Source organism: Ictidomys tridecemlineatus, chromosome 8 (assembly GCF_052094955.1).
Source record: "Ictidomys tridecemlineatus isolate mIctTri1 chromosome 8, mIctTri1.hap1, whole genome shotgun sequence".
Taxonomy (NCBI): domain Eukaryota; kingdom Metazoa; phylum Chordata; class Mammalia; order Rodentia; family Sciuridae; genus Ictidomys; species Ictidomys tridecemlineatus.
Window position 1 is genome coordinate 73,278,903 of NC_135484.1, and position 25,302 is coordinate 73,304,204.

General features: G+C 37.6%; 1 protein-coding gene across 4 annotated transcripts in view; it reads right to left on the reverse strand.

The window, feature by feature from the left end:
* The window catches only part of Znf292 (zinc finger protein 292), an 81,130-nt gene extending 56,245 nt beyond the window's left edge, over window positions 1-24,885 (reverse strand). Inside the window, exons 1-2 of one of the 4 annotated variants that reach the window (XM_005324732.5) lie at window positions 21,132-21,878; window positions 20,735-20,931 (exon numbers count right to left, since the gene is read on the reverse strand). In XM_005324732.5, coding sequence (XP_005324789.2) covers window positions 20,735-20,902 — 168 coding nt within the window. In that variant the 5' untranslated portion in view covers window positions 20,903-20,931; window positions 21,132-21,878. Of the gene's footprint in view, window positions 1-20,734; window positions 20,932-21,131; window positions 21,879-24,746 lie in introns of those variants that run through there. The other 3 variants (XM_078019644.1, XM_021726033.3, XM_021726035.3) reach the window with 3 other exon arrangements.
* Between the last annotated feature and the right edge of the window lie 417 nt (window positions 24,886-25,302).

Here is a 25,302-nt window from a genome sequence, read left to right on the forward strand (position 1 = left end):
CAGCATTGCCACTCTTTTGCATTGAGGGGGCATTATCAAGTAAAATAAAGGTTAAAACTGAACAGAGGCACTGTTTTACCATGACAGTTGATCTGATAACCCAGTTAGTTACTAAGTGATAACAAGTAGGTAATATATACAGTGTGGATACCCTTGACAAATGATTCACATCCTGGGTGGAATGGAGAGGATGTAAGGTTTGACCAGGCTATTCAGAACAGCTCAAAAGAATTATGGTTTATTTCTGCAATTTTCCATTTAATATTTTCTGACTTCAGTTAGATAGCTAAAATCATGGGAAGCAAAATTATGACTAAGGAGTAAACTACTAAAAGGGTAGAGTGACACTATCTGTACACTGGGTCTGACTAGTGGAAGAAAACCTAAGTATGACCAGTAGAAGATCATTTAATAAATTATGGTATGGGCATTCTATGGAATGTTATATAGAAAAAATAAGGTTGCTTTAAATATACTCCTCTAGAATGATGTCCAGGATATATTATTAGATGAAAAAAATACATAGCATAGAATATATGATCTCACTATTTAAGTATGAACATTTAAATGAATTATATCTATATGACTACATAAGAAAAAGTCTAGAGGGCTGGGGTTGTGGCTCAGTGATGGAACGCTTGTCTGGCATATGTGGGACTCTGGGTTTAATCCTCAGCACCAAATAAAAATAAATAAAATAAAAATAATGTGTCCATCTACAACTAAAAATAGTCAAAAAGAAAAAAGTCTATAATATTAATTTTGTAATTAATTACCCATGGAGTGAAAAGTGGAACAAGATAAGAAAAATAATATCTTCGTATTGCTCCAACATTTAAATGAACAATGACTTAAAGGAAATAATAATAATACGACTTTTTTTTGGTGGTGCGGGGATTGAACCCAGGGCCTTGTGCATGCTAGGCAAGCACTCTACCAACTGACCTATATCCTCAGTCAGTACATAGATGGAGCTGAAGAATATCATGCTAAGCTAAATAAACCAATCCCCAAAACCCAAAGGCAAACGTTTTCTGATATATAGATGTTAATTCACAATGGGGTGGGGGGCGCAGGGGCACTAGGGAAGAACAGAGCTACTTTGGGTAGAGTGGAGTCAAGGGAGGGGAGGGGATAGGGGAATAAGGATAGTAGAATGAAACAGACATTATTAACTTATGTACATATACAATTGCATGACCAATGTGATTCTACAACATGTACAACCAGAAAAATAAGAAATTATATCCCATTATGAATGATATATCAAAGTGCATAAAATACATTCTACTGTCATGTATGACTAATTAAAACATATTAAAAATTAAAAAAAGGAAAAAGACAATCAATAGTATGTGCTGGAGAGTTAACAAAAACTAATCACAAAAGTGTTATATTTAGTCTGAGTTAAAGGATGCCTTTGGTACCTAAAGAGCTATTTACTGCTTTGGAAGAATGTTAATGGTTAAATCACATTTCCATGGATATGTTAGACCAGTAACCCCACACCAACCAGTGACTTCACTGGTTCTTAGTGTATCAAAAACTCTATATTACAGTCTAATTTCTAGAAAATTGTATGTCACAAATAAAATTTAAATTGATCAAAAGTAAAACAAAGATTCAATGATTAACTGAAATTGTTTTGCTGTCTTCTTAAAAAAGTATGTCCACTGACCTAAGAATTTCATTTCCTGGTAAACTCCTCTGTACATAAACAAAAGCAATCTTCATTGGTGCAAGAACTTTTTGAACACAGGGTAGGACTTTGTGCATGCTTAGGATGCCCTAAGCTATATCATCAGCCCAAAATCTGGACTCTGTTGTATTTTGACAATGCACTTCAATGAAGAAATCTGAGAGTTAAAAAAAAAAAAAGTTAAATTGTGTTAGTTATTATGGAGTATTACAGGTAAAAGCCTGTAAAAATGAAGAGATTGTATCTGAAAGCTAATAGTTATTTCACAAATTTTCTTCTAAAGCTGAAGACTTGTGCTATCATGTTATGTGCATGCATATACACACATGCACACAAGAATGTAGAATATGTCAAAGGAACATGTGTCTACCAAAAGAGCTCCCAATGGCCAAAGCTCAGGACTAACTTGAGTATTAAAAGTACTGGTTATACCCCAGAGTACAACATAAATAGCAAGAGTATGTTATGATATAAAGAAATCACTGAATAAATGGAGAAAAGATCACCCATGTGAAAGAATTCCAAATGATTTTTTTTTAGGTATCAATGGACCTTAATTTATATGCGGTGCTGAAAATCCAAACCAGTAAGAAAGAATTGTAAGAAAAAAAAAAATCAGACAAATTCCAATTGAAGAATATTCTATATAAAACATCATCAGTACTTCTAAAAATTGTAATATCATCAAATCAAGTGTAAGAAATCATCCCAGATCAGAGGAGCCTAGGGAGATAGACAAGTAAATGTAATATGTGTAGTGTCCTAAACAGAAAAAACATTAAAACAAAAACTAGGGATTGTGGCTAAGTTGCAGAGCGCTTCCTAGCATGTGTTAGGCAGTGGGTTCGATCCTCAGCACCACATATAAATAAAAAATAAAGGTCATCAACAACTAAAAAAAAAGTTAAATGGTGTTGGGGGGGGGGCTGGGGGATGTGGCTCAGTGATTGAGAGCCCCTTGGTTCAATCCCTAGTACTGGGGGGTCGGGGGAGAACTAAGGAAATCCGAGGCTGAGAATGTACCTTAAGCACCTGCTTATCATGCTCAAGATCCAGGGTTTAACCCCAAACAATGAACCAAACTAACCAACCAACCAAAAAGCAAAACAAAACAAACAAAAAACATAAAAACCTAAGGAAATCTGAATAGAGTATGAACTTCTGTTAATATCAACATTAGTTCATTAGTTGTAACAAATGTACCATATAAATGCAAGGTGTGACTAATGGGAAACTGTCTACATAGGTATGGAACTCACTGTACAAAATGCTTGAATTTCAAGTTACATTTCCTTGTAGGGGCCAGTCTACAAGGAGACAGGCATTCGATAGCAATATATATTTTAAATCCCTGTTACTTTTACCGTTGGAAAGCATCCTATTTTCCTTTAAGATCATAAGATTTGTCTTCTCATAATCATAAACTTTTTCTAGTGCATCACACCTTTACTAAAACTTGGGTGTCAGAGAGTTGGATACAGCACTATTATTTCAACTGCAAAGGGCAAAATAACTGTAACTTTTTTTGAAAAGCATTTTTTTCCTTTTCAATAACATTCACTGTGTATGTAAAATTATAATCTAATTTTAAGAAACAATCAGGGGGCTGGGGATGTGGCTCAAGTGGTAGCGTGCTCGCCTGGCATGCGTGCGGCCCGGGTTCGATCCTCAGCACCACATACAAACAAAGATGTTGTGTCTACAGAAAACTAAAAAATAAATATTAAAATTCTCTCTCTCTCTTAAAAAAAAAAAAGAGAGACCCTGATATCTTTGATGTTAGTCCAATACTAAGTCCCTAGGAATGGGAGCTAGTGGTCTCTTTAAAAAAAAAAAAAAAAGAAACAATCAGTTCCTATGCAGAACATATCATTTGCTTTTAAAATTTGATTTACATATTAAATGAATGAATGTTTCATTGGGAAGATGACCAATAGGCAATCAGTTTTACTTTCAACAATATGTCTACCCAAGATTGTCCCAAAGAGTAAAATAATAGAACAAGATGTAAAGTAATAGAACAAGATATAGGAAACTTCTCAAAGAGATTCTGTTGTCCTGCTGCTTTACTGGTATGTGTGAGTGGTGTGTGTGTGTGTTTTTAACCAGGGGATGAACCAAGGGGTTGCTTAACCAGTGAGCCATATCTCTGGGCCCCCCGCCACCCCTTTAAAATTTTGAGACAAGGTCTCACTGATTTGCTCAGGGCATTACTAAATTGCTGAGACTAGCCTTGAACTTGTAATCCTCCTGCCTCAGGTTTCTCAGGATGCTGGGATTATAGGTCTGCGCCACAGCACCCAGCTATTTCACTGAATTTATTTTATTTATTTATTTATTTATTTATTTATTTATTTATTTATTTGAGAGAGAGAGAGAGAGAGAGAATTTTAATATTTATCTATTTATTTATTTATTTTTAGTTATCGGCGGACACAACATCTTTGTTTGTATGTGGTGCTGAGGATCGAACCCGGGCCGCACGCATGCCAGGCAAGCACGCTACCACTTGAGCCACATCCCCAGCCCGAACAGATATAATTTCAAAGAAAAAGCAGAACCAGAATGCACAAAAGCTATAAGTTAGAAATGAACTGAGAAAAATTCCTGGAAATAAAAGTAATGTTAAACTGTAAATATATAATAAATGTTATTAAAAATATGAAAGGAATCTTAAAGTCTTAAAATTAGCAAAGTTAGGGATTTAAAATATCCACAAGAAGCCAGGTGCAGTGGAGCTTGCCTGTAATTCCAGTGGCTCACGAGGCTGAGGCAGGAGAATCAGAAGTTAAAAGTCAGCCTCAGCATAAGTGAGGCACTAAGCAACTCAGTGAGAACCTGTCTCTAATAAAATATAAAATAGGGCTGGGGATGTGAAGCAATTGTCAAGTGCCCCCAAGTAGTTCAATCCCTGGTACCAAAAAAAAAAAAAAAAAAAAAAAGCAAAACAAAAACAAACAGAACACTATTATATTTAGATATCTACAAATAAACCATTTAACAAGTTAGTGCTAATAAATTAACACAATAGCTCTCTGTACCTGCTTCCGTAGTCTCACATCCTCTAGGAGTGTGGGTATGTTTTTGTTTTAACTCAACCTCTCATCTGGGAAAAAATTTTAAAGGTAATTCACATGACTATCATTTGACAAGTTTTTCAAAAGGAAACAACCAGATAGAAATTCTTAAGTTCCCAAATGTACTAATAACCTAAAAGATTTCAAAGTTCTTGTTTGATGTTTCCTGATTGTTTAAATTAAGGAATAATAGACATTTAACTATGAAAACATAGGCAATTATTTCATTTTCTCTTATCTCAACTATTTTGGGGATCACTCACTTTTAAGGACCATTCTTGCATAGCTATTATCCAACCATGGTGTTTTATTCTTTTTAATACCAAAACTAGTTTCCATGGGCTAGATCAAATATGCAATGTATATGGGGAGGGGGACAGAAGTTACAGTATAGTTTTCATGCAAAAAAATACATAATTTAACTCACTTAAGTTCACTGCATCTATCTGATAAAGGCCAATAAAAAAATAACTGAACAGTAACCGAACAGGGTAAGTTTCACACAAAGAACCATTAATTGCAACAGAAGAATGAATATAAATGTGTAAAAAGAACTCTAAAGTATACCTTAGGGACTACTATTATATATAATTCTAACACACAAACAAAAAATCAAATATAAAAATAATACCCAAGGGCTGAGAATATGTAAGGAACAAATTTAGAAGGGAACTCTCCCCAAATCGAGGGTTACAATTAGGTTGGAATAGTCAAGGATGAATTTCACTGGATTGCAAAATTCTACCTGTTGAGTTATGTGGGCCAAAGAGGCTGATGGTTGAGCACACAAAACAAGTTGTGACACTGAGGGCCAGAGGAAACAACCCTCCTGGGTGTAAGGAAAACACACAGAGGGGAATTAGGGTGTTATCAGCTGAATCTCCAGCAGGAAGATATGATATTTGGATAAGTAATGTTATCTCTAGAAAACGTTGAAGCTGGCACTGTGAACTCAATAAGGGTCCACCCATTCTGGGCATACACCTATAGTGGAAGACCACAGGACACTTCCATACCCAAGCCACTAAGTAGGACAAAGAATAAACAGTAACAGAAGCTCTTCCTTACACACTGTCCCTCTAACAACCTCTACTGGAAAAACTTAACATAATATAAGAGAAAGGCTTGGGAGGCTGAGGTAAGAGAATTCTAAGTTTGAGGCTAGTCTGGGAAACTTAGTGAAAACCTGTTGCAAAATAAAAAGGCCTAGGGATATAGCTCAGTGATAAAGCCCTCTTCAGTTCAATTCCTAGTACAACATACACACACACACACTGGGGGTAGGGGGTGAGGGGTGGAGGATGATGTGTAAAAGGTCAAGCTCCATCAATGCAGATCAAGCAATAAAAAGTTCACTCAGAGTAGATAAAGGAACATGGTTATTGGCACACCTAATACTAGGGGACCTTCATAGAGAACAAAGCATCCTAGAAGCAATAAAGTAGAAATAGACATTACATTAAATTTGACTAAAAGAGAAAAACACCTAAATGGGCCACTGATGTTCTTTCTCCAGTATCCTGAGGAAATCGATCAAATAAATCAGGCAGTTATTTGATAAAAATCTCAGAAATCTTAGCTATTCAAAGCACTATAAACTAATGGTTTCCGAACAGAGAATGTACAATGAAGGATAGTAGGGCAAAAACAAACAAACAAACAAACAAAAACTTCTATTATATCTGTGTAGAACATAAAAAACTTTATTATTTAATAAATGGACTTGAATGTATAAGCTGAACTAGTACCTATGAGTATGAATATGCATATTTGAGATCTAATTTGATACCCTTATATTGAGGTTTCATATTCAATGTTTGCTGGTAGGGCACCCAATTTAAAAATTTGAAGACCACTGTTGTAGACACTGACTTAACTTTTTCCATGGATTTTAATATTATTTTGTACCATATAAAAAAGTCAAACATATCATCAGTGCAGGCTTGTTTTTTGTTTTGCAGTACTGGAAATTGAACCCAGAGCCTAAATGTAGCTCTTTTTTATTTTATTTATTTTTTTGAGATAAAGTCTCACCAAGTTGCTCAACTGGCTTCAAACTTGAGATCTTCCTGCCTCAGCCTCCTAATTAGCTAGGATTACAGAAGTGAACCAACATGCCCAAAAGGCTTATTTTTCCTTAATCCAACAAAATAAATGGTCTTATATTTAAAGTTGGGAAACAAATTTCTTCAACAAATTGCTCTCATTTTAGTTATACATAAAAAGACCTATATACTTTAAAGACCTATCTTTAAAAGGCCTGAAATTACACAAGTAAGTTCAAAACTGATAAAATTCCCACTACTGCTAAACAAACAAACAAAAAAAGCTAACACATTTTTAAATGTTATTATACAAACTCAACTGCAAGAGTAAAATGCTTATATTTACAGTTCGACTTCACTAAGGCTTAGTTTCAAACTTCCCTTAGTATCCTAAAAACAAATTTCAACAATCTACACCAAAATATTTCCCCTAAAAGATGGGAAAAAGGTTTTGCATTTTGTTTTTTGAAAATTAAATTCTAGCTACTTGACTTGGGCAAGTTATTTTACTTCTCTGTGTCTTTGGTAGTCTCATCTATAAATAGGTAGAATATTCCTATTTGTGCCTATTTTGAAGGATTAAGATGAAATGAGTTAATTCATTCTCTCTTGCATACCCACACATAAACTTAATAGTTCTTGGCATATAGTCAACATTTATTAAATGTAAGCTATTAAGGCCCTACCACATATTACATACTTACACATTACTTTATAAGAACTATACATATGTCATCAAAATGAAGCCTTGCACTGAATATAAATACCCAATGTCAGAACTGAGATAAAACAAAAAGGGTCAAGAAATCAATTTAGTAAAGAATGGCTTCTTAAAGACACACAATTTACCCTTTCTCCCATCAAATAAAACCCCCTATTGAGAAAAGGATATAACCCTTCAACAAGATTTAATTATAATTCAGTAAAGTATATTCCCTGTTTTTAAGGAGCTCTAACGTGGGGGGACAACACAGCCATAACAGAAAAACTATGATAATAAAATGAAAAATACACATTCAATATAAAAAATAAAGAATGAGTCAGTAGTACAGAGAAGCTCATGATGGAAAATGTAGTATTTGAAATAACTAATAGCCTTATCACAAATTGAGGGAAAGAGATGTGGTAAAATCAAGCTGATAAAAGGAAACACAAAATGAGAAAGTAAATGCATAGAGATAAGGGAGACTATGTAAACTGTAGTATAAGCATGGTTAATGAACCAAGCCATATGAACTACCATCGTTTTTTTGTTGTTGTTTTTTTAAGAGGCAGGTTTTGTTATGTTGCCCAAGCTGGCCTGGAAGACCTGGGCTCAAGCAATCCTCCTGCTGAATCTCCTCCCCCCCCCCCAAATAGGCATGCCCCACAACACCTAATTATGAATTGCTTTCGGATAAGGGAGAGTCCTGGGTATGTCTGTGAGGATGATTCCAGAGAAGACTGGCTGGAGTCAGCAAGTGAATGAAGATTCACCTTGAATGTGGGTATTATCATCCAACAGACCTGGATGGAGTGGAAGGAGGGAGAAACCTGTTCTCTCTCATTTTCTCATCCAGAGTGGGTGCGTTTTCTGCTGCTGCTCTTGGACACCAGACTCAAAGTTCTTCATCTTTGGACTCAAGACTTGAAGATCCTGAGGGTGGGGGTGCAATCAGAAACCTTCAGTTTCTAACTGGAGACTGCATCATCAGTCTCTCTTGTTCTGAGGCTTCCACATTCTTAGACTGAGCTGCTACTGATATCTCTGGCCCTTCTGCTTGCACAAAGCCATTATCAAGCTTTTCTGGCCTCTGTGATCATGTGAGTCAATCTGACAAACCCCCTCCTATACTAAAATATATGTTATTGGTTCTGCAGAATGTTGACTAATACAAGGACATAAAATAATTCTCTGACTTTCTCTAAAGAATGTCAGAAGAGCCTGATTCTAGAGGTGTCCTTTGTATTTCCAGAGGAAAGGAATGTCCTTATCTCTGAAGTCAGGGACAAAGAGAAGAAATTAAGCAAAATAGACTTTGGTAAATTCCTCTAGATTCTACTCTCTTTGTCCAATCATACTCCCTGTGACCACACACTCTTCATCAAGCCTAAGCATAAAAATACACAGGTTTCTGTTTCTTTAGACCTTCATTTCTGAAAGATTCTATGTCACATAAATCTTACCTTAATTAAATGTGTATACTTTTCATTTGGTAATCTGCAATTTGTTATAGGTGTCTCAACCATAAAATTAGTGATGGGTGAGGAAAAGATTATTTGTTTCTCCTCTACAAGGGAAACTCACAATTTTTAAAAAAATTTTTAGATAGATTCTTAAATACAATAATAATAGTTACCATTTACTGTGAAAGGAAAATTAAGTATAGACAACTATGGGGAGGTCAAAAAGGTATAAGTAAACTGAAAGAAGATAAACTTAGATGGAGTCACATATATTTTAAACTGCTAACCAACAGGAGCTAGAACAAACAGCCACTTTGGTCCCTGTAACCATGTATTAAGCCTAATTCTATAAGACCTTCTAATTTTCCAAGAGAAGTAAAAATAAATAAATCTTCATTTTAACAAGAAAACATGATTTTGAAATGCTGAAAATTTTTCTTAAAAACAAAGACACATGAAATAATCTTTGGGTTTCTGGACAGCTTTTCTGGTCTACAGTTAATCTGTACTACAGATCTATGCAAGTAACTTTTTAAAAATCTATTTTCTTTAGAGTGATAAGAGACAGAATTCAAAATACAATGGAAGATGAAGAAATGAAGACAAGGGGGCTGGGGTTGTGGCTCAGTGGCAGAGTGCTTGCCTAGCATGTGTGAGGCACTGGGCTCGATTCTCAGCACAAAAAATTCAACATCAGCAGTGAGCAATTTCATGGAACTGTTTTAATTTTATTATCATCTATATTTGTTGTTTCTCTGATAAAGCACAATTTCTGTTTTTATACGATATATACATCAGTGCCATGCTTCCTGAGGAATATAATTGATTTAAAATATTAAAAATTGAGTTTATTCAATGTGCCATAATATGTAAGATAAGAATAAACAGGGCTGGAGTTGTGGCTCAGTGGTAGAGCGCTTGCTTAGCATGTGTGAGGTACTGGGTTCAATTCTCAGCACTGCATATAAATAAATAAATACCTTTTAAAAAAAGAATAAGCAGCACAATTTTTTTTTAAAATACAAAAGTCTTGAATGACGGTTTTAGTATGTTTTTAAGATAAAAACATTCATTATCTTTGGGAGCATACATAGAAGAAAGCAGCAGAATGAGAAAATGTAAAGGCGAAACACCTGTTTAGGAAGAATATGTAAGAAGAGAACAATGCTTGAACTCCACAACTGAAGCCAATGATGTGTTTACATTCTAGATTGCCAACTGTCAAAACTGTTCTGCAGAGATAATTTCTGTTTTATATACCAAGGTATCAGAAAGACTGGAGGAAAGTAAGTTTTCCTTTATTAATTTAAATACTATTATCCAAGTAAAAAACTAAACAGTAATTTGCTAAAATTAATGTTGTTTTATGAGGAAATTTTAAGTCAACTCCTCTTAACTATATTAAAAGCTAACATTGGGGCTGGAGTTGTGGCTCAGTAGTAGAGCATGCACCGTGCATATGTGAGACACTGGATTTGATCCTCAGCATCACCTAAAAATAAAGGTATTGTGTCCTTCTACAACTAAAAAAAAAGCTAACATTTACTCTATTTCTAATATAATATGTAAATATTATGCCTTAATCACAACAGCTTCTTTAAGGCAGCTATTATTATCTCTGATCTATCCAGGCAAAAAAAAAAAAAAAAAAAAAGCAGCAGCAGCAAGCCAGATGATGTCCCCACAAAGTTAGAATGCAAAACCATGTGTTCAAAATGCATACTTTTAATTACTATGTAATCCTACTTTTTCTCAAATCCTAGGTTTAAAAATTTTGGACAGCTTAGTGGTAGAGCAAGTGCTTAACATGCATGAGGCCCTGAATTCAGTCCCCAGCAGTGCCAAACAAACAAACAAAAACACATAAACAACATCAACAACAAATTTTGTTTGTATAAAGGGAAGATTTCAATTTGTAAAGCCAACAATCTTTTGGCACATCCACATACATCAATGGAAACCTCCTCCACACTGGAAAAATTATGTTTTATAAACTATTATAAAATCTATTCCACCTTCTCTAAAATATACGCTTTCAACAAGTTGATAAATCAGTAATTTAATGTTATTTTTCAAAGTGATAACAAATGACTTGATAATAGTGGAATTATCAATGTTTTAAAATCATCCGTAAAACATCCAAGGTGTTTCCACAGTAGCCTAAGGGTAAATGAAAGTGTCACTTTGTATTACAAAAATCATTTTAAGCTTCTCTACTTTGATCAATTCTTAGAACAAAAGGTCACCATGGCAAAGATAAAGAAACAATGTTACCACCACCATTTCAAAAGAAAAAGTCACAATAAACAGTGAAGTGAAAATTAAAACTAACATTCTTAGACTCCCAAGACTTTAATTTACATTATCCAATGTAGTGTCAACCTAAGACAAAAGGGGTAGCCTAATGTGCTTTTATTACAAAAGATGACAAGAAAGCAAGCAGAGGCAGTATTATCAAGAGGAAAAATTTAAATTTGACCTATAAAAGTGGCAGGAATTGCAGTGGGGCACAAAGGGAAATAAAATATGTGGTAGATTGTTATAGAAATGTTCCTCAAAGAATCACATCTTCTAGTACCCATAATACTGTGTATTCCCCTCTCCACAAAGAAGGTTAACTGTGCAACTTAGAGTAGCTAACAGAACATTAGCAAACATAAATAGCTTGCAAAATAAAGCACTAGTGAAATAGGAGTCACTCTCTTCCTGTTACCATGTTAACAGAAACCCAGGTTACCTTAATAGAAGATAAGGATAAGCATGGAGACATAAGGCAGTTCAACTGAGGTCCCTAGACCAACCCTCCTTATAACCAGACACCAGAGTGAGGGTATCTGGGACCATTTTGCTCCAGACAATATGCCACTGGACTTCAGAACTACATAGGAGACCCAAACCCCTGTAATCAAAAATACAAATGGTGGAGCTGGGGATGTGGCTCAAGCGGTAGTGTGCTTGCCTGGCATGCGTGCGAAAAACCAAGAAATAAATAAAATTCTCTCTCTCAAAAAAAACTTTTTCTAAAAAAAAAAATACACCAAAAATACAAATGGTTGCTTTTCTTTCTATCCAGGTTTTCCTCCAAATATAAGTTTGAATATGTTATGGTTCAGATATGAGGCATCCCCCAACAAAAGCTCATGCATGCGACAATGCAAGAAAATTGAGAGGTGAAATGATTTGGTTCTAAGAGCCTTAACCTATCAGTGCATTAATCCACTGATAGAGATTAACTGCATGTTCATGTTAACTACAGGCAGATAGGATGTGACTGGAGGTGGTGGGTCACTGGAGGCCTACATTTGGGGTGTTCTGCTCCTTGTTAGGGGAATCTCTGGTTCCTGGTGTCATGTCCAGAGCTGCTTTCCTTCTCCACACCTTTCCAATATGATGTTCTGCATCACCTCAGGCTCAGAGTAACAGAGTGGGCTTGATTATGGACCAAGACCTCTGAAACTGTGAGCACCTAATAAACCCTTTCTCCTCTAAACCTGTTGTCAGGTCTTTTGGTCACAGAGGTGAAAAAGTTGACTATTACAGAATAGTTGTTCCATTTCTCTGAGCTTTTATTTTCATCCTTCCCCCTTCTGTGGTTATCCAAATCCCTTTAAGATAAAATGTCGTATTTGAGGGAAGATTTCCATGCCATAATTTTCTATAGCACCCTTAATATTTCCACATAGAAGAATTTAAATAGGTGGCTATAAATAAATTAAGAAAAAAATATGTAATTGGCTGAACAATAACAAGTCTTCTTGGGTAAGTACATGTACTTTGAAACCACTAATTTTATTTAATGTAAAGATAAGGAGGAAAAGTAACATTTTTATTCTGAGGTTTACCATACAATTCTCAATGCCAAAAGGGAATCAATGAATCCAGAGGCACTACAGAAAAAGAAAAAAAAAAAAGTAGTTTAAAGATCTGTGGCATATGTAACAAACACATGAATGAAAGCAAAGTTTCCATTTTGTATAAGTAGGATTATCCTGTGGGAGTTGGGAAATAATTTCTAGTGTGTGACAGAATCTCAAAAAAACCAATAACTGGGATTGAGGGTGTAGCTCAATGGTAGAACACTTGCCTACCACAAACAAGGCTCTGGGTTCAATGCCCAGCAGCACAAACACAACAAAACTGTTTTTTCAAAAAACCTGTTCTGGAAGGTATAAATAAATGCTATGAGGAGCTGGGGATGTATCTCAGTGACAGAGTGCTTGCCTAGCGTGTATAAAGCCTTGAATCTGATTCTCAGCACCACTAAATGAACAAATGAACGAATAACATTAAGAAAGGCAACTACAGAATGTATCTTCTTTTCCCTCAATTTTATTTAAAACCAAAAAGTATCAAAATGCAGGAAAGTAAAGCCAGGTAAAGTTTTCTCTTTTGCTAAAATTGGTATAAGCATATTCTGGAAAGTGAAGTTTAATATCTCCAACATGCAATCACACTAATTATGAACATTCAAAAAATTATTTCCCATGAGTATTAGCTAAACTTTTAAAGTTTAAATGACTTATTACTCCCTCAATACCTAAAGTAATTATCACTAATTAACAACCAAGTCATTTTTTCTTCTGATTTGATGTGTCCTACAAATTAACCTAAGATAGTCTCTAATAGTCAAAAGAAGAATTTAATTTCTTAAGGAAAATGCTTAAGCAGTTTCAAATACTTTGCCTCTATAATTAAACATAAGGAAAACATGCAGCTAAATAAAAGAATCAGCTTGCACCAAACTGATGAAACAAAGAAATTTTCAAATAATTTAAATAGTATCTCACCTTACAATTTTAATTTGGATTTAATAAGTCACTAAAACAATGTTTAATAAAGGTTATTAAACATATCTTACCTCCTCAGTAAAATCTTCCCTTATTATCCTTGGCTGAATTGCTTACTACCTATTTTGAAATCTTTAGTGAAATGACTATACATAAATTAGTGTATTCACCTAAATATTCACCAGTAACTAATCAAATATAACCACAGACCACAACTATTATGCAGCTGTATAACAGAAAACTACACAATTACATGAGCAGCTACTGGATGATCTTGAAGATGTGGCAAATAAATAAATAAATAAATAAATAAAACAAAAAACAAGATGAAATTGGGGATGTAGCTCAGTGCTAATTCCCAGTATAGTAAAAATAAAGAAAAAGAGCAAAATATTTCCAGAGAGATGTATGAAAAACTGCCTTTGTGGAAGGAGACTGGAGGTCTAGAGGCTGAAGTAGAAAGACGGCTTGAGTTCAGGAGTCTAAGACCAGCATGGACAATATAATCTTTTCTCAAAAAAAAAAAAATGAAAAACTAGGGAATTTAAAATAAAGTGAATGTTAGTTAACAATACACTGCTGTTTGACATCTCTTCAACCGTCATCGTGAAGTAATATTTAAATCTTACCTTATTAATTTACATCCTAGTGGAGTCTCCTGTATCTTATATCTCCTGTAACATATAAACCTAGGTCACTGCATATAAATGCTTTCTTAAAAGTAACGATTTAATAGTTAAGTAATTACTCATGATTCTTCTTTAAAAATAAAGTTTCTTGACCTCTCATGCTCAGGATGAATTATTTTTAAATATGGCTGAAGATCAAGCTGTACTTCCCAAATCGATATTTCTGGAGCATAGGTATACTAACACAAAAAAAGCATAACTAAAAAATAATCTCCTGAATATATATTTTTTTCTTTCTGTTCAATATTTTTCAAAAGGGCACTGTGGATATTTAGGCAGAGAAATAAATTTCCAAGAGAAAGGAATGTTGTGGTCACTTCAAAAAATTTAGCATCCACACTTGAGAGCACTATATGCCAGTTACCATACTCCTAGTCACTGCAATAACCAAAAAACTGAACCTGCATATTTCTAAATGCTATGGAAGAGAAAAGTGGAAGTCCAATTGAGAAGCACTAGTTATATGAACTAAAAAATTATAAATATATAAGACACTATTTATATTTATATTCACATACAATACACATTTCCACAACTGCAGTTCAATGCTTTAAAACAGGTGTCAGGATAAGGGTGGGGATAGCTCAGTCACAGAATGCTTGACTAACATGCCAAAGGTCCAGGTTTGATCCCAGGCACTGTTAAATCCACCAGTCATCCTGCCCAGAATATAATGCTGTCAGCAAACACTACACCCTGACAAATCATGGTTCAACTACTACAAAGCTTAATTTTTTCAGTGAGTGATTATTTTAAAATCCTTTCAGAACAACTCTTCTGTTGGAATATTTCTATTCAAACTCTCAAATCAATAAATTTCAACCGTACTATACTCATCTCAGAGATAAAAGACACAAATCACATTCTACTACAATTATCTGTCCTATCTTCTTTCAGAGATTGTAAGCTCCTTGAAGCTAGTGACCATGATCATGCCTGGCCCATATATAGCAGGTACTCAACAAAAATGCTGAATGAGTAAATATTGGCACAGCATAATACAATAGTTCAGGAGATTTTTATAACCAGTTTTAACACTGGTAAATATAGTAAACAAATAAATGCAAGAAATTAATTCTGGATATCATGTATTCTTATTCTAAGTCAGTGTTAAGAAAATTAATAAAAGTTACCTGTGGTACCCATATAAAAGCAAACGTTTAAAAGATAAAAGGAAATTTAAAATTTGTGACAGGTATTCTCACAGGCCCATGTTTTACCTTCTCTTTAGCTTTAAGCAAACGTTCATTAAAATAAACAAAAGTGGGGCTTGTTTCCAGGAAGCAACTCTAAATATAAAGAGCAAAAAAACTCTGTTAACTATTTAAAAACAGCTTATGCCTTTCATTTCTATTCTATTTTTCAGAATCCAAGAACTCTGACACTATTCTACATCATTCAAAAAGAGAGAAAATCCACAAACTAAGGATCAAAAGCAAATTCTATTTTTACTGCACTATGTTTTTAGCTCACCTTTTGCCAAAATAAAAATTCATTTGTGATTCACGTCTACAGCAAATAGATCTCTTATTAATTTACATCCTAGTGGAGTAAAAAAAAAAAAAAAAAACCAAAGTTGCCAAAAACACACACTGGTGAAAGAACTGTTTCTTTAATACATAATGCTAGGAAAATCAGATGCCCACATGGAGAAAAAGTAAATTGGTCCTTTGTCTCTCACTACATACAAAACATCTCAAAATGGATTAAAGACTTAAGTGTAAAACCTGAAACTATGAATCTAGTAGAAGAAAACATAAGAGAAATATTATATTACACTGAACCAGGCAAAGGACTTTTAGGATATGACCCCAAAAGCACAGGAAACAAAAGCAAAATTAAATAAATGAGATTTTAATCTGGGATTACCAAACGAAAAAATTCATTCACAGCCAAGGATAAAACATAGTAAAGATACAATCTATTGAAAGGGAGAATATATGTATTAACTATACAGCTGATAAAGAAGGGATTGATATTCAGAATACAAAAGTAATAGAATAGAAAAAAAAAGACTGTAATAGAATTTTCTCAGAAGACATATAAATGACCAACAGGTATATGAAAAAATGCTCAACTTCACTAATCATCAGGGAAATGCAAATCAAAACAACAATAAGGAGACCAGGCATAGCTCAGTGGTAGAGCATGTTCTTAGCATGGGTAAGGCCTTGGGTTGAATATCCAACATGAAAAAAAAAAACAAAAACAAAAACCAAAAAAACCACAATAATATATTGTGATCACACAATCACACAATCACCCCAGTTAATGGCTGTGATTACAAAGACAAGAAATGCAAGAAATTGATTCTGGATTTCATGTATTCTTATTCTAAGTCATTGTATTCTTATCATGTATTCTTAGAATTCTAAGTCATTGTATTCTTATCATGTATTCTTATTCTAAGTCATTGTATTCTTATTCTCATGTTAAAAACAGAATTACTGGGCTGAGGCTGTGGCTCAGGTAGTGCACTTGCCTGGAATGTATAAGGTACTGGGTTCGATCCTCAGCACCACAAATAAGTAAATAAAAAAAGGTCCATTGACAACTAAAAAAAAAACCCAAACAAAACAACAACAACAAAAACTACCATATGATCTAGCAATCCCACTCTGAGTATATATACAAAAGAAATGAAAGCTGTGGTGTATTGAAGAGATAATCTATGCTTCCATGTTTAGGGTAGCACTACTCACAATAAACCAAGATAAAGAATGAATCTAAATATCCATTGATTGATGAGTGGATAAAGGACTTGTGGTATATACACAATGGAATATTCTTCAGTCGTGAAAAAGGATGAGTCTGTTATTTGCAACACCTGGAGGACATTACACTGAGTGACACAAGCCTGTCAGAAAGACAAATACCACTCACTCATATGTGGAATCTAAAAAGGCTCTGGTTATCAGAGAGTAGGGAAGGGAAGAAGGAGAGGGATGAAAGGAGATAATTAGATAGAAGGAATAAGATCTCTGGCACATGGTAGGGTAACACAGATACCAAAAATGTGTATTTCAAAATAGCTAGAAGAGAGGTTTTTGAATGGTCTTACCACAAAGAAATGAATGTCTTGAGGTGATGGATATCCTAATTACCTTGATTTGATCAGTGAATAATATATACAGGTACTGAAGAAGCATACTGTATCACACATATATCTACAATTATTTTGTGTAAATTTTTAAAAATATTATTTTTATTGGCAATGCTGGGGATCAAACCCAGGGTGGGTCTCACACATACTAGGCAAGTGCTCTACTGCTAAACTCCAGCTCTTAATACATTCATTTTTCTTTTTAAATAAATGCAACAGGAAGGATCACACAATCACTGAGCATCAACAATGATAGAATATTAACCCTGGAAGCCCATTAATTCTGACTAAAGTTTTTGCCTTCTTGAAGCATGTGAATATCCCAGTTTCACAGGAAAAACAAAAAATGTTAATAATAATCTCAAGGTTAGAAACCAAGACATAATTTTTAGTTCCTAGTATTTCAAATACTATATTTAGATTGCTCCAATAAATTATATAATTGTTAACCATTGCTTTGCTCAACTTGATATCAAGATACAATTTTAAAGACACAATGTTTCATGCTACCTCCCCTTCTACAGGATTACTAAAATTAATAGGTTCTATTTTTTTAAATCTAGCAAATGCTGTAGAAGGAATCAAAGCCAAAGACCCTATTAAAATAATAATCATATTTAAGTGTATCCAAATAATTGTGGGATTGACATGCATGGCATATTTTATAATTGCTAAAATACACTCGAGATTTATTTCATTACTATTTTGTTTTTGTCAGCACAGTCAATAAAAAACAATTTATGTGTGGTAAGACTAATCACTTAACAAAATTAATACCAGAAGTCACGTTCACACTGGTTTTTAAAATCTCATTCATTAAAAAAAATTTTAAGGCAATGATTTTATCTTGTCACAAACCTGCATGAGATCCCCTTTTCCCTAAATTATTAATCCTGTTTATAAATACTTTTGGTCAAGAGTATAGCTTTAATATCATCAGTGGACAGTATCAGGAGGAAACACTTTTAAGCAAAGCTTGACTCAAGTATTAGGAACACATACACTTTTCACTTTTGTTAAAAAGGTGGTGGTGTGAGGGGGGGGCGCCTGGGGTTGTGGCTCAGCAGTACAGCACTCATTACTAGCATGCTTGGGGCCCTGGGGGTTCAATCCATCCTCTGCATCCCATAAAATTAAATGAATGGGATAAAGGTATTGTGTCCAACTAAAAAAAAATAAATATAAAAAAAGGTGACCCTACTTACAAAACACTTTCTACTGTAGCTATCTTACTGAATTTTTTATTAATATTTAAAATAAATCTTCATATCTAAAGACCAAATAAGATTAAGTGGAGGGAAGCTGGGATTGTGGTTCAGTGGTAGAATGCTTGCCCAGCATGTGTGAGGGACTGGGTTTGATTCTCTGCACTGCATATAAATAAATAAAGGTCCATTGACAACAAAAAAATCTTGAAGAAGAAGAAGATGATGATGATTATTAAATGGGTACTTCCAAGACAGAGAAACTGGCAATTTGAAATGATTCTTTAAAACTAAGATTCAAAGGAATCCCGGCAACTCAGGAGGCTGAGGCAGGAGAATATTTCAAGGCCAGCCTCAGCAAGTTAGGAGAAATAAAAAATAGAAAAAGGACTGGGGATGTTGTTCACTGCTAAAGCACTCCAAGGTTCAATTCCCAGTCCCCCGACTCACCCCCGCCAAAAAAAGGGAGGATTCAAAGGAATGACAGAATATCTACTCAAGACCTGTTACCTTAAGTGGGGAACTTTCTGATTGCTTATACTTCTAAACAAGCCACCACTTGATATCACAAAGTTCCTTTTCAAAAACAAATGGCCATCAAATCATTCATGACAATAAAATGCATACTGCAATTGAGATTCTTTTGTAAGGATCAAATATCCCTGATCTTCTTTTTCTGAAAGAAGATTTCAGAATTTGGAGGTTTAAAAATAAGCAAAAATGTAGTAATCTACCCTGAAATGCTAAAATGGTCTACCATTGTTCGAACTTAAGCTCAATATTTCCAAGACAAACTCTCCGTAAGAACATATTCTCAAGTTAACTAAATGTAGCCTGTAAAAACTGTCTTTTCCCTCCTCGACTATACAACTGAACCAAAATCTTCACCATAGTCAGAAGCAGCACCTTGGAATTTCAAATGTAACACGAGGGCTGGTGATAAGCACAAATGTAGACTCAAACTCTCCATATTCTGTCATGAGCAAACAGTATCGTTAACATTCCAAATCCTGGTTAGAACGAATTCACTGTTAAGCAGTGTCCTTGGGCAAGAAAATGGAAAGATTTGAAACTAACCAAAGCAAAGATCCAAATGAACCTCAGTCTTCTGCCCCTTCACCAAGAGGCCAATAGGAAAGATTCAAAGAAATGCGAGATGGGTTGGGGTGCAGAGGGGAGAGTATCGTACTCCTCGAAAGGAGAAAGCAAAAGAGAGGCTCTGGAACAGCTGCCCCAAAGGGACTACCGACTCCGGGAAAGGTGTGCAGAGACAACTCTTCCCCACCCAGGAGATCAACCTTTATCTTGGAAGCAGTGCACCAAGCAAGCAAAGACTGGAGCGGACAACGTCTGCCGCCACCACCCCTTTTCCAAACGCCTCGCGCAACTACAAGGGGTCGGCAGGGACTGCCCCCACGGAACATCAACAAAGACCCCTTCAGTCGCTGGGCGAAACTCGAACAACAAAGGCCCGCGACAGCCTGGACGCGGCCGGGGCCGGGGGCGGGACGCATAAAAGCAGGCGAAAGCAAAGGACTCAAACCAGGGGGGGCGGAGGCCCGTCCGAGTGGGAAGCAGAGGCGCAGAGCACCGTAATCCCCAGTGCACAATGAGAAGAGGAAGAGGAGCTGGCCTCCATTCCCCTCTTACACTCTCCCAAGCCTCGCGCTCTACATCTCAGCTGTGGGGACCGCGCAGTCCCGAGTTCGGGGAGGGGAAGAGGAGGGGGAATTTTCCGCCCAGACCACAACTCCCTTCCCCCAGCCGGGAGGTGCAGACAACAACAACCGCCACAACGGCAGTCACACAAAGGCGCTTTCCTCGTACTCCCCGCTCTCGCCCCGGCGGCAGCGCCGCAGACGATGCCAAGGCAGCGACCACCACCACTCGGCCGCCTGGCGCTTGCTCGCCCTCTTCTCCCTCTAGCTGGGTAAAGGGGGAGGGGACCCCCGGGCGTCCTCACCTGGCACAGCTGCTGACAGTACTCTGTGGCCGCTTCTACGGCCGGTACCCGGCTCTCCCGCAGCTGTCGCTCCAGCTCCTGGAGCCGCTCGCCCAGGCGCTGCAGTTCCGCGACGCAGCCGCCTCCACCGCAACTCAACCTCTCCTGCTCGGCCTCTTCGTCCGCCATCTTCACACCCCGCTCCGTCGCGTACGCACCTGGGTCACGTGATAACACAATGCCACGTTCGGCGGGGTCACGTGCCGGGCGCGCTCGCACGCCGCCGAGCACGTACAAAGGGCCCTGTGGGGAGCATGGGGGGGCGGGGAGAGTGGCGCGAGAAAGCCGGAGGGAGGTGAAGGCTAGGGGACAGGAGAAGGGCGGGGTTGAGGCGGTGCGAAAACCGCGTTTTACTTACCCCAAGCGGGAAGTGGGCTGCAGCGGCCGAAAAGGGGCGGGCCGGTGAGGCCTGTTGTTGGTCACGTGGGCCCCGCGAAGGGGAAAAAGCCTGGGGAGGGGCTTCCTCTCCAGTGTCCGGGTCCCGGCGTGGCTTTTCCGAGTCCCTGAAATCGGCTGTGATCATATACCCTAGTCCTCCAAGGGGATGGCGGGAGGAGAGTTCTGGGTACCCTGGGGCAATAGCTGCATTTGCGGTTGGCCTGTAAGCAGGCCAGATGCAAGGGGAGCGGGAGAACGTAAAGCCCACCCATGAACCACAAGCGTGAGTCAAAGCCGGACTCGGAACTGTCAAAATTGACTTCTCAACAGGCTGGGAGGAGGGAGGAGGGGAGGAGAGACCCAATGCCTGAGTAACAGTTCTGGTCCAACTGGCCTCTCCTCTTCATCCCCAAGAACACCTCTCCCCTGGAAAAATATTCTCTATGACTGTGGCGGCAACAAAGAAAAATAACAGATCAGAGCAGAATGAGGTTTCATCCTCACACTGGAGAACGGAGCAAACTCACGAAGAGCATAGTTTTGAAAGAATTCAAACAAGACTAAAATTATGAACGTTGTAACCAGATGATTTTTAAACCACAGAAACATTTTAAAACTAAGTAACCAACTAATCTCTTTCTCGGTGATTTAAGACTTCTCACTACAGAAATCACCAACACTGAAAGCAGGCTATATATGAAAGCTCTTGAAAAGAAAGTAGGTCAAGGAAAAAAAAAAGCAGCAACAAGGACTCCATTAAAATCATAATGGAGGAGAGAAAATTGATGCTAAAATAAAAGAACAAGGTTGTCAAAAATTATTATAAATAGCAGCATTTCTGCCCTTGTGCTACAAATAGTGATGGCATTCTGAACCATATTCAAACTTGAAGGTATGAAATTCTTGACATTAAAGGAATAGAAGATGGACTGGAGTTATATAGCTCAGTGGTAATGCTTGCCTAGTGTGTATGAGCTCCTGTTTTCAGTCCCCAGCACCCCCATCAAGTGTTTAACCCTAAAGTTCATAACAAAACTACTGTTTTGTTAATATCAGCATTAAACAAGAGGCCATTCTTACAGCTGAATACAGAAATTCAGAAATGATATTGATGGAGTACCTAGTCTTTTCACTCTTATGTTCTGATTTTTTTTTAGTACCAGCATCTGAAATACAAATACCTATTGCGTGCAGTGTCATTTTCAAGAGATTTTTTTGGTATTCTACATAGTGTGTTGTCCAGGATAAGTGTTTTATAATGTGTCTGTGATGGACATGTTTTAAAAGTGGCATTATATAAGAAGAGCAGACACAACTAAACCTTATGAAAAACATTATCAGTATTACTTATTAAGATAGAATCTTCAGGGGCTGGGGCTGAGCGATAGAGCACTTGCCTAGCACATGCGAGCCGCCAGGTTCAATACTCAGTACCACATAAAAATAAGTAAACAAAATAAAGATATATTTTTAAAAAAGAGAGAATCTTCAAATGTTTACTGTGGTAGACACTGGAAAATACATTTAAAGGAGAAAGGGTATAATATGTAATAGTATCACTGAGAGCTGAAAAAGCAACTAAACTTTTTTTTTTTCCACTGCTGGTGGGGCAAACTTTTTTTTTCCCCACTGCTGAGCTACATTTCCCAGCCTGCAGCTAATGATTTTTAATATTAGCAGCTTATTTTCCAAGTATTGAAACTTCATTTGAATGTCTAAACCAGTTTTTGTTATCTTAGAAATCCAGTGAAAAATGAGAAATGTGCGATTAGCCAAATATACCAGTTAATCCAAGGAGATCTAAGGTATCAAAGGTTAACAAAATGCATTTGCACTTCAAGTATAGTGGCTAATTACACTTGATATGTACAATTGTACCTAATCTGTGGGAAGAAGAAAAAAGGGAGTAGGAAAGAAAAACATATCCAAAGAGAAATATACCAAAATATTGTTTTTATTTTTAAAAGAATTAGGGCTGCAGGTGTAGCTCCATGGTAGAATACGCGCGCAAGGCACTGGACTCAAACTCTAGCATTGGGGGGAGGGGGAATAAGAATCAAAAAAGTGGACCATTCCTTCCTCCAGCCCATGATAACCCTAAAATTAAGGAGACTTGATACTTGAAAAGCAAACTTGATACTTATAAGCAAATTGATTCTAAGCACTATGATAGATACGTGATCATTAGCATGTACACTCATATCCTTTACCTCCCTGTTCCTCCATCCTTCCCTCTTTACATACATGTAAAAAAAATATTTAGAGCCTCCAGGAAATGTAAGGATTGTAGGTAAATGGTAACGTTAATACTTATTGATTAAATATGCACAGGCAGTATTCAGTTTGAGAAAATTGGTCGATAAAAACTATCACTGCCTTGAGTTTCATGGAATAGTGACCTGCAATAGCAATATATACAATATAACAAGCGTTCTTTCCTGAAAATGCTGGTAAATTTAATTCAGAAGATCAAAATACTGTGACTGAAGTGCTATCTGGTTGGACCAGAAGTCCAGCAACGAGTCTCTTGAGAAGTGGTTTTTTTTTTTTTTAATTAAATGAGAAGGATTGGAAATACTATCTCTTGACAGGCAGACCCTACCTTGGAAGTCTCAGAAGTCTCATTATCCATAGAAAAGGTGTATCAACAAGTACACAAGACTTACTGTGCCTACGTCCATTTGTTCTTTAAATACCAAACTCTTAAGTTCCTGGGGGAAATCAAAGGCCCTTACAAAAAAAAAAAAAAAAAACGAGCATAAGCCTGGGCCAAAAGATCAAAAGATTCCTAGTCTCCAAAGCAGTAACTGTGCAGTGAGTACCCGCCCATTTTGAACACCGCGCAACTCCCATGGGCGTGGTGTCATTATGTGGGCCTTTACTCCCAACAGACTGGATTTGAGAGTAAATCTGGGAGACAGATACCGACCAGTACCCTCATCTCTCCCATCAATAAGACTAGGGAGGCACTTGAAGAAGGGGACAAAAGTGCCTGCTGCCGAGCCGCACGCGCTGGCTTCTCTGGTTCACCAAGCCGCACCCAGACTGCACAGACGGGTGCACTCTTTTTCTAGAAACAGCAGGGCCTAAGGACAGGAAGGGAGCTGCCTACTACGAGCAGGCGCCGCAGAGCTCCGCGGGCTGCTTCAAGGACGCCGCGATCCCGCATTTGGAGACTACGGATCCCTAGGGACTGAGGCCGGGCAGATCTTTTCCACCCCAACCCAAAGAAACTGGTGGCCCGACACTCGACCCTAAACGCAAGGAGAAAATGGAGCAGGGGACTGGCGGAGAACGCGCGCCACTCTCGGGGCGCTGTTTCTCCCTTCCTCGGCCTTCACCCTGGAAGCATGAGGCCACGAGCCTGAGTTCGGAGGGGCCATCAAGTCACTCCATCCTGCTCCGCTAACCCTGTCTGCGCGTCCCCACCCGCCAGACGCCAGACTTGGTTCCTCGGGCCGCGGCGAAGCGCACCACAGCCCCGCAGCAGGGCGAGCTCTTGCTTTCGAGTCCCAGGCCAAGCCGTGTCGTTGCAACCGCGGCTTTTCCACCCAGCGCCGCAGAACAAACCCACAGTGTGGCTGTGGCTCCTGACCTGGGAGCACAGGTTTCCTGGGGAATCCAGACCGAGGAATTTGGGAGCCTTTCCAGGCCATGGCGGAGGGCTGGGCCTCCGGAAAGCGGCGGGGAGAGGAGGCTCAAATCTGTGCTGCGGAGGCCGCGATGAGAGCAGAGCAATGCGGCGCTACGATGCTGACACTGCTGTCGTGTCTGGGGCAGATTCTACGTGCTGTCTTCCAAAGGGCGGGCGGCCGGGACCCAGATAGGCAGTCTTTGGATCTCCGACTTGAGGGCCAAAGTCTATCTGAAGTTGGATCCAATAGAAAGTCTCTCCAGAGTCTGGGAATCAAGGCTATGCCCACGGACGCAAAGAGTGAGCGTGGATTGAAGCATTTGGGGCATTAAAAACTCCCCACTTTTCCAAGGAAGACATTTTCTTTGAGAAGAATGGTAAAGAAATCAAAGTGTTGAACACACCAGGCAGGTGCTGAGCATATATTGGAATGAATCCAAAAGCACAGGAAACATTAGGTTCACATTTAAAAGGATTCATTTTTGCCCTTCAATCTTCACAGGAGAGAGAAAGAGAG